At 39.1% G+C, this 13,953-nt stretch overlaps 1 protein-coding gene and 1 pseudogene across 3 annotated transcripts; one reads left to right on the top strand and one right to left on the bottom strand.

Moving 5' to 3' along the window:
- Positions 1–8: 8 nt before the first annotated feature.
- LOC114751798 (ABC transporter C family member 14-like) lies at positions 9–5,245 on the top strand (annotated as a pseudogene).
- A 385-nt stretch (positions 5,246–5,630) lies between these two features.
- Positions 5,631–12,272, bottom strand: LOC114751797 (kinesin-like protein KIN-13A). Of its 3 annotated transcripts, none has more exons than XM_028940469.1 (14): positions 12,058–12,272; positions 11,876–11,952; positions 11,518–11,782; positions 11,143–11,364; positions 10,547–10,735; positions 9,893–9,997; positions 9,674–9,751; positions 9,412–9,493; positions 8,685–8,847; positions 7,892–8,221; positions 7,409–7,627; positions 6,708–7,302; positions 6,547–6,612; positions 5,631–6,091 (listed from the first exon to the last, which is right to left on the bottom strand). In XM_028940469.1, the coding sequence occupies exons 3-14, from the start codon at positions 11,725–11,727 to the stop codon at positions 5,909–5,911; spliced, it is 2,442 nt and encodes an 813-aa protein (XP_028796302.1). In that variant the 5' UTR covers positions 11,728–11,782; positions 11,876–11,952; positions 12,058–12,272; the 3' UTR covers positions 5,631–5,908. The 3 variants fall into 3 exon arrangements, with proteins under 3 accessions (XP_028796302.1, XP_028796300.1, XP_028796301.1); XM_028940467.1 differs by having other exon boundaries at positions 11,876–11,941; XM_028940468.1 differs by lacking the exon at positions 12,058–12,272 and having other exon boundaries at positions 11,876–12,051.
- Between the last annotated feature and the right edge of the window lie 1,681 nt (positions 12,273–13,953).

The raw sequence follows: 13,953 nt of genomic DNA, 5'->3' as shown, positions 1-13,953 counted from the left end.
TGGGTTCAAAAAGGAACAATACTTTCTCGTACAGTATAATGGTGAATCGTGATTCCAGGATGAAGGCCATGACTAATATGCTTAATAATGTGCGTGTCATCAAGTTCCAAGCATGGGAGGAGCATTTTGGCAGCAAGATACGAAATTTTCGTGAGTTGGAGTATCATTGGATTGGGAAGTTCATGTATGCTTTTGCTACCAACATTGGGGTTCTCTGGGTTTCTCCTACTATGATAGCAGTTCTTACCTTTGGAGCAGCAATTCTTCTGGGATTTCATCTTGATGCTGGCACTGTGTTTACAGTAATGTCAGTGATCAAAATACTGCAAGAACCAGTTAGGATGTTCCCTCAAGCTCTTGTTTCCATCTCACAAGCAATCGTCTCCCTTGGGAGGTTGGATGAGTACATTAAAAGTGGGGGTTGGATGAAAGTTCGGTGGTAGAGAGAGTAGAAGACAATAACAGTAACGTAGCTGTGGAAATAAAAGAAGGGTCTTTCTCATGGGATGATGAAGGAGAGAAGGTGGCTCTGGAAGTTTCAGAGCTGGAAATAAAGAATGGGGCTCTCGCTGCAGTTGTTGGAACTGTTGGATCAGGAAAGTCTTCACTATTGGCTTCGGTGTTAGGGGAAATGCACAAGATCTCAGGACAGGTTTGTTTGCGCTCAATTTTACTCTCCCATTGTTGCATGCCTGACTTATGGAAGATTCCGTGGCATCATTGGTGTCCATGTTATATAAGAATCCAAATTAGGAGCAGATATAAAATTTTGTCCCTCGGAAGGCCTAAAGCCTTGTCCTTCGGGAAAAAAAAAAAAAAATCTGTAGACTAAAGCATAAAATTACGTCATTACTCTCCTAGTTTCTACTTCATTACACATTTACAAAGAAACTAGTTATTGTGTTTTTCAGATGCCATAAAAGGAATTTTATTTACATGTATCAAATTCTTATAGGTCAGAGTAGGTGGGAAAACAGCTTATGTAGCACAGACTGCGTGGATCCGGAATGCGACGATTGAAGAGAACATATTGTTTGAATTACCGATGGATAGGGAGAAATACCGGGAAACCATCAGAGTGTGTTGCCTGGAAAAGGATCTTGAGATGTTAGAACATGGAGACCAGACTGAGATTGGAGAAAGGGGTATAAACCTCAGCGGTGGCCAAAAGCAACGCGTACAACTTGCTAGAGCTGTGTATCAGGACTGTGACATCTATCTCCTTGACGATATATTTAGTGCCGTTGATGCTCAAACTGGAACCTTTATCTTTAAGGTCAGCTAGGCTTCAGCTCAACTTTCCTCAAATATTTCTATCGCTTCTTTGGCGCACACGCTTTCAATATCTTAGAGCTGTATATCATGCTCTTTTATGTTGGTTACGTACTGCTGGTCCTATAAAATGTGACGTCCGTTCGCGTAATGAATAGTCGTAACTGAGGTTCCACAATCTGGGTCAATCCAAATGATGGATCTTTTTTTGGTGTTCCTAATATAATGCTGTTTTATGAAACAACGATATGAGGTATGAAGCCCCATATAGCAGAGAGTGGGATTATATGGTGCTTAAACTTTCTAATTTATTTATTTTTCCTGACACTCAACATACGTTTTTCCTTATAAGAAATCTGGTAACGAAGGCCTATTAATAAAAAATGAAAAAAAAAAAACCTGACAACAAATACATGAAACTCAAAGTTGGGTTCATGCATAAACTGTTAGTGCCACCAATACGATGACAAATAATGAAAGGTATTGATCGGTCTAATTTGTTGCAGGAATGTTTTATGGGAGCTCTCAAGGACAAGACAATTATCCTTGTAACCCACCAAGTTGACTTCTTGCATAATGTGGACCTCATAGCAGTACGTATACCCTCGCAAGTCTCTCAAATCTATATCTTCAACTTTTCAGCATAGTTTATTTCCACAAAAGTCATCTTACTGATGACTAGAAAACTCACGACGCAGTAGTTGTTTATGGAAAGATGCATTACTTGTATTCCATCAAAATCATCCCTTGGTATGATAACATTAATTTTCTTGAATTAAGCACGAACTAAAAATATTATGAAATAACCGACCTTATACTCAAGTTGTTTCAACTGCTAAACTTGAACTTGCGTGGTGCCAACAAAAAGGTCATGCGAGATGGGAAGATCGTGCAACGCGGAAAGTACAAAGAACTTCTGGAATCTGGCCTGGATTTTGGCGCACTTGTGGCTGCTCACGAAGCCTCTATGGAACTTGTAGAAAGGACTGACACATCTGGTTGCGCTTCTGGTCCACCTTCAAAACAAGGGGAAAGCAGTGAGAAAATAAACTCCCAAGAGGAAGACAAGTCTGATTCTGATAAGGGAACATCAAAGCTCATTGAAGATGAGGAGAAAGAAACCGGCCGAGTCAATTTCCAAGTATACAAACAATATTGCACCGAAGCATATGGATGGTGGGGAGTAGCAGTAGTCCTGCTAATGACTCTAATTTGGACTGCAGCTATGATGGCTGGAGACTACTGGCTGGCATTTGAAACTTCAAAAGATCGCTCCTTTAATCCCACTCTATTCATTGGCGTGTACGCCGGTATTGGAGTTATTTCATGCATAATGGTCATAATCAGATCGTACGTAGTAACACATTGGGGTCTAAAGACAGCTCAGAGCTTCTTCACTGGAATGCTTCAAAGTATTCTCCACGCACCAATGTCATTCTTTGATACCACTCCTTCTGGCAGAATTCTTAGTCGTGTGAGTCTACAACTTCCTTCAACTTCTAATATTTGCTAGGAAACAAGATGAGCTTGCATTCTCCATAATAAAAATGCTGTTGGACTTACTATCTTTTGTCTTGGGCTTGTGTAGATGTCTGCGGATCAACTCTTTATCGATATAGTAATTCCGATGTTCATCGGCATGGTCATGATGACGTACCTCTCATTACTTAGCATCTTCTTCGTCACTTGCCAAAATGCTTGGGAGATTGTCTTCCTTATTCTTCCATTGATTTGGCTCAACAACTGGTACCGGGTAGGATACATGAACTGACCTGTTGATTTATTTGTGCAGAATTTGCCGAGGTACTACAGAATTTTTAAGTTTATTCAACCCGTGAACTTGATTTTGTACTTTGCAGAAATATTACCTTGCATCTTCTCGGGAATTGACTCGGCTTGATTCTATTGCAAAAGCTCCTGTGATTCATCAATTTTCAGAGACCATTTCTGGTGTCATGACAATCCGTGGCTTTAGGAAACAAGGCGCATTTTGTGAAGAAAATATAAATAGGGTGAATGCAAACTTGAGGATGGAATTCCACAACAATGGATCATATGAATGGCTTGCTTTCCGCTTAGACCTGCTTGGAGTGGTTTTCCTTTGCATTGCCACAATGCTTATGATCTTTTTGCCAAGTGCTATCATGAAGCCAGGTACATCCTCAGGGCTCATCTTCTTTTTTTTTTTTAAGTTCTTTTTTAAGCTGAAGGCCTCATCATGGTTAAGATGCAAGAATTTTTATTGGCAACAACAATGGTCTCTCAGCGAAGTGATGCCATTTTGGTATTGCAGAATATGTTGGTTTGTCTCTATCCTATGGCCTGACTCTGAGTGGTGTTATGGCAATTTCCGTAACTTTGACTTGCCAAGTTGAGAACAAAATGGTTTCAGTCGAAAGAATAAAGCAGTTCTCCAATATTACACCAGAATCTCCATGGAGAATCCCTGATGGCCTTCCACCGCACAATTGGCCCACTCATGGCTGCATCAAGTTACATGATTTGCAGGTAAACTCCACCCAAATCAGTTTGGACCTGGGAGCCATTTGAAACCTTTATATGACACTTGCCTGTTACACTATCTGTACAATATTACTATTGTATAGACATCAATTAAGATTAGAGTAAACTATAGCATCTCCAGTTATGTGTAAATATGGCGAGCAGGTTCGGTATCGGCCAAATACACCGCTCATTCTGAAGGGAATCACGCTAAGCATTCAAGGAGGAGAGAAGATTGGGATAGTAGGGCGTACTGGGAGTGGGAAATCAACGCTAGTGCAGGTGTTATTCAGACTGGTTGAGCCTTCGTATGGGAAAATAGTGATCGATGGCATCAACATTTGCACCCTGGGACTTCATGATCTCAGGTCTCGCTTTGGTATCATTCCACAAGAGCCTGTTCTCTTTGAAGGAACTGTAAGAAGCAACATAGACCCAAATGAATTGTATTCCGATGAAGAAATCTGGAAGGTATTAATCACACCCAGCATAATTTAATATGTTCTTATGACATTCTTCATTGCATGACATGTTCGAGCTTTGTTGAAGCAGAGCCTCGAGCGGTGCCAACTGAAGGACGTAGTGGCTGCAAAGACCGAGAAACTGGATGCTTCAGGTCTCGATCCTCTCAGCAATTAATCTTAATTCAATGTGATTGTATTATTTAGTTGAGAGGTAGATGATGATGATGATGGTAGTAGTAATTATAATAATAGCATGGGGATGAATTTTGCAGTGGTGGATGGCGGAGACAATTGGAGTGTGGGGCAGAGGCAGCTGTTATGTTTGGGAAGGGTAATGCTGAAACGCAGCCAAATACTATTCATGGATGAGGCAACAGCATCAGTTGATTCCCAAACTGATGCTGTAATTCAGAAGATCATCCGGGAGGACTTTAAAAAATGTACCATTCTCAGTGTTGCTCACAGAATACCCACTGTTATGGATTGTGATAGGGTTCTGGTTATAGATGCAGGTAATCATCTGGCACTGCTGTCTACTGCAACAGTTTTGTTCAGTCATATAAGCATAAACTAATCGCGTCTGTATCTTGACAGGATATGCAAAGGAATTTGATAGGCCGGAGAGATTGCTGGAAAGGCCCTCACTTTTTGGTGCATTGGTCCAGGAGTACTCTAACAGATCATGTTAGTTATGAATCCTCTTTAATCATTATGCATGCTTTGACTCTGCCAGCGCGCCACATTCATGTTTCTTTGAATAAGCTGCCAATGTCGGAGACATCATCAGTCTGCAGTTTTGCATAGGACGATGGTATTCAGGGATCCAAATTATCGCCCAAGGTGTTAAGTTTCTTACAATTCATTAACCGGCAGAACTAAAGAAAGATGAAATGTAAGACAAACTTTTGTTACAGTCTCCTAGGATGGGGCCACTAACTTTCAACCTGTCAGGCAAAGGACCGCCCTTGTTATCCATGCTTCTTCTTATCCCATGTCTTGTGCCGCATTATTACTCGCAGAATGTTTTGGTTCTGAATCCCATTCGGTGTTTAACCTTTTTACATAGTCACGAGAGGCTGATGTGACGTATAACACTCTACAGACAGTAAATAAAATCACTACTTACAGCGTCGAAGTTATCTAGAAGACATGCAACGATTTTGAGTGACAAGTAACTGGCTACCTACAATTTTCAAACTAAAATTACGTGACGAAAAACAGGTAAGATGAACCCCAGTGTATGTTTGTGGTGTGTGAAAGCTTAAAGCGAGGGTTGTATGCTTGAAACAATATAACTCACTCTTGACAAAAATAGTTTTCGTTGGCACAAAAAAAAAAGAGGCACCGCTCGAGAAAGAGGAGGAGGAGGAGGAGGAGAAGAAAAGAAAGAGAGGAAGAAACAAGTGGATGTTATATTTCTGTAGTTTCATTTTTCCTGTGCCGCCCTCAAACTAACGTCACAGGGGCGCACATTCATACATTGCTTCAACTTGGCAACTGCATGGGGACCACCATCATATCACTAGCGACAAATTTACATGTAAGGCAATTTACTTTGAATATCCGACAAATGATTTGTTTATTATTTTAAAAAAAAATCGCTAACAAGCATGTGAAAAATTACATTTGATGACATACAACTCGGTGTTGAATAACAGAAACCGAGTCTCTTAGCGAGGTACTCTTTTTCTACTTAGTATCTCCTGTTCCTTTAGTCGGTGTTGGAATCTCGCAAGACGAGCTTGAAGACTAACCAGACTAGCTGCTTTGCGAGAGAGCACAAAGCTCAGTTGGGCTACGTAGTTATCAATAAGGCTTCCTGGTTGGTCCACTTCTGCCAATAGCTTCATTTCCTGAGAAACCAGAAGGAATAATTAGATAAGCACCAACATCAGCAGGACACAGCAGCCAGTAATAACATGCCAAGGTAAACCAACACCCCCCCCCGGGGGGGTGGGGGGCCCCAAAAAAAAAAAGTAATATTTTGAAAATGCCATGCCAATTTAGTAATTTCTCAGAGATGTTCAACAAGGTATTAATAATAGGGGAGATTTTCTAGTATGAGAATCCAAGGGAAAAGGCACGGAGCAGCATTCATTAAGAATCCTGCAGCATTTCAAAAGGTTCTCCACTGGTTTGATGTGCCTGTCTAATACTATATAAAGACGAGACGGATGCATAACTTTCGAAAACTGTTGGCAATAGCTTAAGACGAGAGGAATTATACGCCTTTAACTTTTCTATTTGATGATACATGACAAGCAATTACTACAGACTCATCTGGTTATAAGAAAAAGCAACCACTTACTTCGCGAACAATCTCCATCGTGTCCTCTATTTCTTTCCTATGAGCAGCAATCAATGCCTCTTCCTCCTGCAAAATTAAATTAAGATTTTAACAGAAAGAATGGATGAGTTTTGCATTCAACCGAACATTGGCAAAGAAAGAGTAATTCCACTTAGTTGAACCTCAAGTATTGCATTGATATTCCCATCAGGAGATAATTCCATTTCAGATTGCCTAGATCCAATAGTAGTTGTGCTATAATTCCCAGTGGTCTGCTGCTTGGAGTTTGCTGTCGAGAGATCAGGACCATTAGCATCCCTTTTCAGCCAGTTTGTAGATCTTTCTGGCTTCTCTTTAGGTTTTCTACGAGGAGGAGATACTTTCTGAACTTTGTCATCTATATCAATTGTGGTTTGAGAATAAGAGTTCATCTTCTGATTGCTGATAGCATCACTAACAGAATTCTTCACTTCAGACCTTTCCCTCTCCATTGAAGCAGAAGCCACGCCTTTCTCCTCTCGCCCATTGAACATATAACTAGATGGAAGATTTGAAGGCTGTTTGTCAACGTCAGCAGCAGAGCTGTATAAACGAACTTCCTTGTCCACCAATCTTCTGCCTATATCCATTGTTTTCACCTCTTGACGCTGATCATTGACGTCCTCTGAACAAGCACTTGCTGGAACTGATATGGAAGAAACCTCCTTATATGTTTGTGGTACAGGATTTGAGGCCAGATCCTTCCTGGGATTTCCACTTTTTGATAGACTTTTAACCCTGCTCATATTTAATGACCAATCACTTAAAAAATACAGACAAGAACAATGTAGGGAACTGCCCAGTCATTAACTTGTTGCAGTCAATACTATGGGGAAGTACATACCGATCTGCATATCTTAATGTATTGAGTGTGTGTTCACAAGATCCAGCATTTGGAGATATACAAGATATCATAACAGTCTTGGAATTGCCAACAAATGAGTCACGAAGCACCTCTGTGAGTTTGCTTCCACGAAATGGAATATGAATCTGGTCATTATCCAGGGCACGAATGCACTCCTTCAGAGCCAAAAGGCTCTTGTTGATTTCTGCCCCCTCGATCCTGAAGAGTAAATAATGCATAACGTTGTATCATGAAGAGATTTGTTACTATATAAAGCAAGTGGAAACAGACAGGAAGTAATGCCTATCCTTGTTTACACCAATTGCAAGAAAACGGCAGCACGTTAATTTTTTCTTTTTGCTTTTTTTTGGGGGGGGGGGGGACATATGCAAATCAATTCCATATAGCAACGCTAGTGGTAGTTGCTTTTTTGACAAAAGGGAAAAATTAATCAGATATTTTTGTTAAAAGTAGAAAAAGTACCGAGTTTGACGGTCATTGTCAGTGGTGTCAGCACCTCTTTCACTTCCAGCAAGATCAATAAACGAAATTTTCCCCACAACCTTCCCAATTTTTGCCTCATTTCCATCATTGTTCCGTTTACTCTCTTTCACCTCACTGTGCTTCTTCACAGCCAATTGTAAGATAGCATGTGACCTGGAGGACTCTTCATTAGCACCAGTGGATCCTGTACTTCTGGCAGCATTCCCTTTCTCAATGAATTCTTTGACAATTTGTACATCAGAAACTTCAAATTCTTGCAACCCTACAATGCAAACTTGTTGTCGTCCATCTTCTCTCATGCAAAGTTTTCTATTCAAAGAAAAACAAAAAAAATCATGCAACAATTCATTAACAGTTTATAGCCAAAAGTGCGCACAGCTTACAGATCAATGCATTCTAAAAGAAAAGGATAAATGTCTATGCATTTTGGCTGACGAAAATGGATATTGATTCATGAACACGCACATAAACAAGAAATAGAAAAATGCACGCTTATGCTAGATATTGAAGTGATTAAAGTGACTTGGGTAAATAGGTTGACACCTTGGTTCAAAAGTTAAAAACGTCATATTCTAATTAATTTCCTCATCACAAAACTGAAGTGGTCATTTCGATACAAGATCTTAAAGGCACCCTGAATGCTTGAATACAAGCTGTAATATCACCTTCATCAAAATTATCTGTGTATTTAATCAAGTACAGCAAGTGTGTTAATATGAACAATCGAATCATAATAAAATATTTCAAAAAACGATACATAAGAAATACTCACTTTCTGTCACTCAGAAGATCAAAGAGTTTTCCACCATATATCTCAAAGTAGCTAAGCCACAATTTAAACCTCTGGTTTTGGTAAACAGGCTGATGCAACAGTCTAACAAGGTCTTCCACAGCTCGGAGTGGTAACGGTTGCATTGTGTAGGTTTTACCACTTCCTGAAAGAAGAACACTAAGAATTACATGCATAAATGAAACTTTGAGAAACAAAGAACATCAGTTGAAAGGGATGACAAGTTTATATAGTTCCAACCGTTACAAATTCCTTTTTAAAAGGTGCATAATCTGTTTGAAAGTCAGATTGACAGTTCGCACCATGCATCACGTGTAACTGCATCTACCATCAAATACAATCACCTCCTCAGTTTAGGTAAAGGCTATTAATAGCCTTCCAACGGGTTACGTCATTTATGAAAATCTAAAATGTTAAATAAATTGGTCCACATAAAACACACTTGTCAGAAACACAATTGAGCGAGCCTCCTTGCTTTCTGTTTCCACTGAGGCTCAATGCAAATGCTCAGTTACTGAACACATCTATAACCAGTAACGACTCCTTAGATGCATAACATGCCACCAGGACATAACAAGAATTGGGGGGATAGTCATGCATGGATAGATAATACTGCAGAGTTACAATGATTTCAATGCAAAATCAGATACCAATGGCAATTATAATGGGCTGTATTTAGTATACGAAGAGGACTTAAGAGATTCTTCACCTGTCTGACCATAAGCAAAACACGTTGCCTTGGTACGCTGAAAGATTGTAGGAATAATTGGCTCCACTGTTTCCCGATACACCTGTTTTGGTGCAAAGCATGCAAATTGTGATTCAATCTAACTAACCAAAACCAAGAAGACAAGGAGAAGCAATGGATTGTAAATGCAGTAAATGCCAGTAACAGTTATCAAGACAAATGACAATCAAGAAGACCATATTATAATGACAGTAAACTAAATCTTTGGCAACAGCTTCCTTACCTCATCATTCGTAACATGCTCATCAAGAACAGCATCAAAACAAAACTCATGCTTCTCTACATAAGCTGTCAAATCAACCTTACAGGACAGAGAAACAATCTAATCTTAGAACAGCAGAAGAATTAAAATATCACCCAAAAAAAAAACATTACTATTTTCTGTGTCAAGCAATTATCATCTAGCTGCATGGTTTTGATAGTTTGCTTCACAAAATCAAACCTTTAGTTTGGGCTCATGGACAGTCAAATATGCTTTGTCATACACAGTTACAATATCATCCTCCTTCTTAGCAAGCTCCTTCTTGTTTAAAGGTCTTTTGCGGACCTAAAACAAACATTAAGAACATATATTTCAAAACTTAGAGAAGAATAACTATTATTATAATTAAAATTATAACTATTTCAGTATAACCAAAAATATATATAATTATTAATATTTCAAATTCCAAATGCTCATGAATTAAAAATTGAATTTTGTAATGTTCAATTATGGAATTTTTAATTAAAGTTCATTTTGCCAATTAATGTCTCAACAAAAATGCTGTAAATTTTGGTGAACTATTATCCAGGGAGAATAATGGCGAAACTAGCAGCAGCAATAGCTGTTTTTGTTGCTGTTGTAGAAATATATCATCCGAGCCCTCACTATAGCCTAACAACCATGATGAACTTCAAAATCAACTATTAAATTTAATCCAAACTAATCAAACTACAAAGAAAAAGAAAATACTGCTATGCGAGCATCATATCTGAAACAAGTCGATTTTTTTTTTTTCCCCCTGACAAGAAGTCAATTTTTTCATATAAGAAAAGTTAACCGAAGGAAGACTCAAGTAATTAAGAAACATAGATGATGTCATCCAATAAAACGTACCACCACTCGAATCTTTGCAACATTATTTTCCCTTGCATTATTGTCTTTTTCATTCGTTGGTAATGAAACTGATGCATCTACATCTTCTCCTCTTTCTTGCTTGCTGTTTACCGGATTGAAACTGTCTTCAACTACTCTAGCACCTCCAGGCATGAAGGGCGATGCTTCAAAAGGTTCTGAAATAACATGCTGACAAGAGAAGAAATCAGAACCAAAACAAAATATGCAAGTGCAGACACTTAAACTACCTGCGTGAGAAGAAATAACAATAATAAATTCAGAAATGGATGGGCACAATGAGCATTGCTGGGATGTAATAAAACCATCCATGGGCTTATCCGTAGCATGCCAGTGGTGCCTTGCTCAATAGGATTGGGTGTTTCTCATTCCTACCATTTTCAATCACACCAAAAAAAAAAAAAACTGAGGAAAAAAAATTCCCCGTCCTTCTCCTAAAACTAACATCTTTAACTGTTTCTACCAAGTAGTTCTTAACATCGTATCAAAGCCCCCCCCCCCCAAACAAGTGGGCAGAAGATTGATCCCGATACCTCAGACAAGAGATAAACAGCACTGTACCAAAATATGAATCATACCTCAGATAAAAGCTCTGTATCATCCATTGCATGAAGATCCAAGAGCCCAGCTCCAAAATCCCCCCTGAACTCGGGAGAAAAAAACCCATCGGATGCAGGTACTCCACCAAAACTTTGGGCAGAGGGTGTATACGGCTCTGAACCAGATTCCCCATTAAAATTGAGGTTTCTCATCAACTTAAAGAGCCTCTGCTTTTCTTCAGCCGATTGTGCCCCATAACCCTGCAATAATACAATTAGATTGAAAAATTGAAAGAGGGGGTAAACGAGTATGATCTTTTTTCAAAGGGGAAAAAAATCGACAGAGAAGACAACAATTTACCAGTGCGTTACAAATGAGAATGTAAAGAAATTCTATTTCCGCAAAATGAGTACCTGCATTAGAAGGTTGGGGAGGAGGCGATGATCGATACCATTAGAAGCCAACGGAGAGGCCAGATGCTGCAAACCGGCGGACTGCAACCACCGAGCCATGACCGCATCACCCGCATCACCGGCAGGCCCTGCATTGTGCAAAGGCCCACTGCCAGCGTGGTCATACAGAGCAGTCGCCGCAGCATTGCTCTGCTGCATCTGGCCACCCATGTGGCGCTGGGAACGTCGTTGGGGCGCCAATTTTCAAGATCTGTTTATGCACAACCTTCACCCAAAAAAATATTGCCAACACAAATCATAAAAAGGGAAAAGTAAAATACACATCAAACGAAGTCCGAAGGAAATTAGGAATACTCACAACTGAAGGGAAAATGGAATTCAATGAGGAGCATGAAAGTGATGCTCGAAACAGAATCCACCAAATCTGCGATTCAACTGAGTCAAGTTTCAGAATTTAACCGAAAACTCCATGAGGTACAGCCCCAGGGAGGGGGGGAGGGTGTTAAATTTAATCAATTATGCGTACCTTAAATAACGTACGCAGTGAAAACGAGGAGCGCAGTATGAATGGGATCGAGATCAGCGGTTCGAGATTAGTAGGATTGCGATCAGATCTGAAAGCAGATGAAAAGGAGAAGCCCCAAATCAATTAAGATAGCCGGACGCTCTCCTAATTTCGCTTCGTGTGTATCCCAGTGAAGAAGAAATGGGTTTGGCGATAATGGCAGGGCTTCCACGAGAGTACGCCTTCAAGGATATACTTTGAGGAAATGTGAGAATCTGTCGCGGAAAAATTACTAGAGATAATATTTTCAAAATTATTAAACGGCTACGGCGAACTTCGGGCCTTTTTTGAAAGACCCATATGCCCTCGCTGTTGCTGCTAATTTCCAGTTGCGTCTAATCAAAAACCGGCTCACGGGTTTGAATTTAAAAGGTGTTTAGAAGCATCTAAAAACACTTTTCAGAATCACTTTTTAATAAAACGAGATAAATTTCTCTACATATTTATTTTATACACCATAAAAGTACTTTTAAAATCATGTTTTTGATTCTATCTAAACACCTCTTTAATCACCAAGCATTTAATCATGTATTTAATATTTAATAATTTAATTAACATCAGCGTTAATTAACTGTTATCATTATAGAGTATCATTTTTAGTAATAGTAATAATTAAGGAAATATAATGAGAATTAACTAATTGCAACGACGCGCATAATGTAACAATTTGAAGGTGAGAGAAATGGCGAGGATCAAAAAGTCAAAACAAGGGGACGGAGAATGAATGAACCTTATCAAAGGACCGCGTCCATGTTTTGCTACTCCATGTGTGGTTATGCAGTAACTTTAATCATTACGGAGGTTAACCCATCATAATCTAATATTAGCTCTCTTCATTCCCCCGAAGTTGCAAGAAAATCTCCTGTGCTTTCATCAACGTAAATCATTAAAGGGAACGGAACAAATCAGTTTTGGCAGAGACGGTTGACATCGTGGGAATGGCAAATGAACGTAATTTGACGGCTAATCCAAGGGCATTCAAGTACATGAACGTTTATTAGATTTTTAATAGATATTATAAAGTAGTATTTTATAATAATTAACTGGTAAGCTGGGACCACGTGGATGGCTTCTCTGGGACGGCAATTTAGGCCGTATCCATCCCTGAGGTTGAGGGTATCTTCCAAAGTCATAGTTTCCCTTTAAGTTATTCATGCTTACGTGGATTCCTTTCTCTGTTATCATGTTTTGCTTTGTGTTCATCTCTCCAAATTTCTCTTTTTGACCTGAATCTCTCCAAATCCTTTTTATAATTTCATAAACACCTTGTTCAATATTTCAGTATGAATTTTAATTTTTACATGGGTTCCTTAGAATATCTGTTAGTCATGCTGTAAGTTAAGAAGAAAATCAATTTTTATAATATTTTACTGTTATACCCAGGGAAAAAAAAGAAGAAGTTAAAGTTCCCTCTGTGCTCAAGCACATGAACACAGTTTCCTTCCTCTGGAAATAAATTGTGATTGCGAGCATTGTTTTGTTGGCCACCACCTGACCTCAAAGCTAAACAAGTCACAGATATGCAACATCTTTGGTTATTTCTCTTATTAATTAATTCCATTCTGCTCTTTTAAGAGAGCTAAAATACAGACACTGCAATTATGATTCCAGTGGAGAGGCGATGTTATGCTCTGCTTTTCATTTTAAAAAAGAAAAAAGGAGAGAGAGAGAGAGGAACATGAATAAAGAATCTGTTGGGAAGGGTACCAATTGACTAGTTTATAAAGATGCTTCATAAATTTCATACCCCTTTGCCCTGTCCCATACTATTTCACAATGAATGCCTCACAAAGCAAAACTCCAAATTAATGTCCAAAATTAAAATGAGGATTTCCGGCTCTCATAATTGATCAACACTTGGTAGAAGTGAG

This window comes from Neltuma alba, unplaced genomic scaffold (assembly GCF_004799145.2).
Source record: "Neltuma alba isolate B1F8T4 unplaced genomic scaffold, ASM479914v2 tig00007114_pilon, whole genome shotgun sequence".
Taxonomy (NCBI): Eukaryota; Viridiplantae; Streptophyta; class Magnoliopsida; order Fabales; family Fabaceae; genus Neltuma; species Neltuma alba.
The sequence above is the reverse complement of the archived record's forward strand: the minus strand, read 5'-3'. Positions and strand labels throughout refer to the sequence as shown.

Excerpts from the sequence above, each read along its gene's own strand:
- LOC114751797 (XM_028940469.1), bottom strand. The coding sequence starts at position 11,727 with ATGGGTGGCCAGATGCAGCAGAGCAATGCTGCGGCGACTGCTCTGTAT. Across the intron at positions 7,628-7,891 it reads GACAATGACCGTCAAACTCG|GATCGAGGGGGCAGAAATCA; the intron begins GTACTTTTTCTA and ends TTTACTCTTCAG. Across the intron at positions 6,613-6,707 it reads ATATCAATGCAATACTTGAG|GAGGAAGAGGCATTGATTGC; the intron begins GTTCAACTAAGT and ends TTAATTTTGCAG.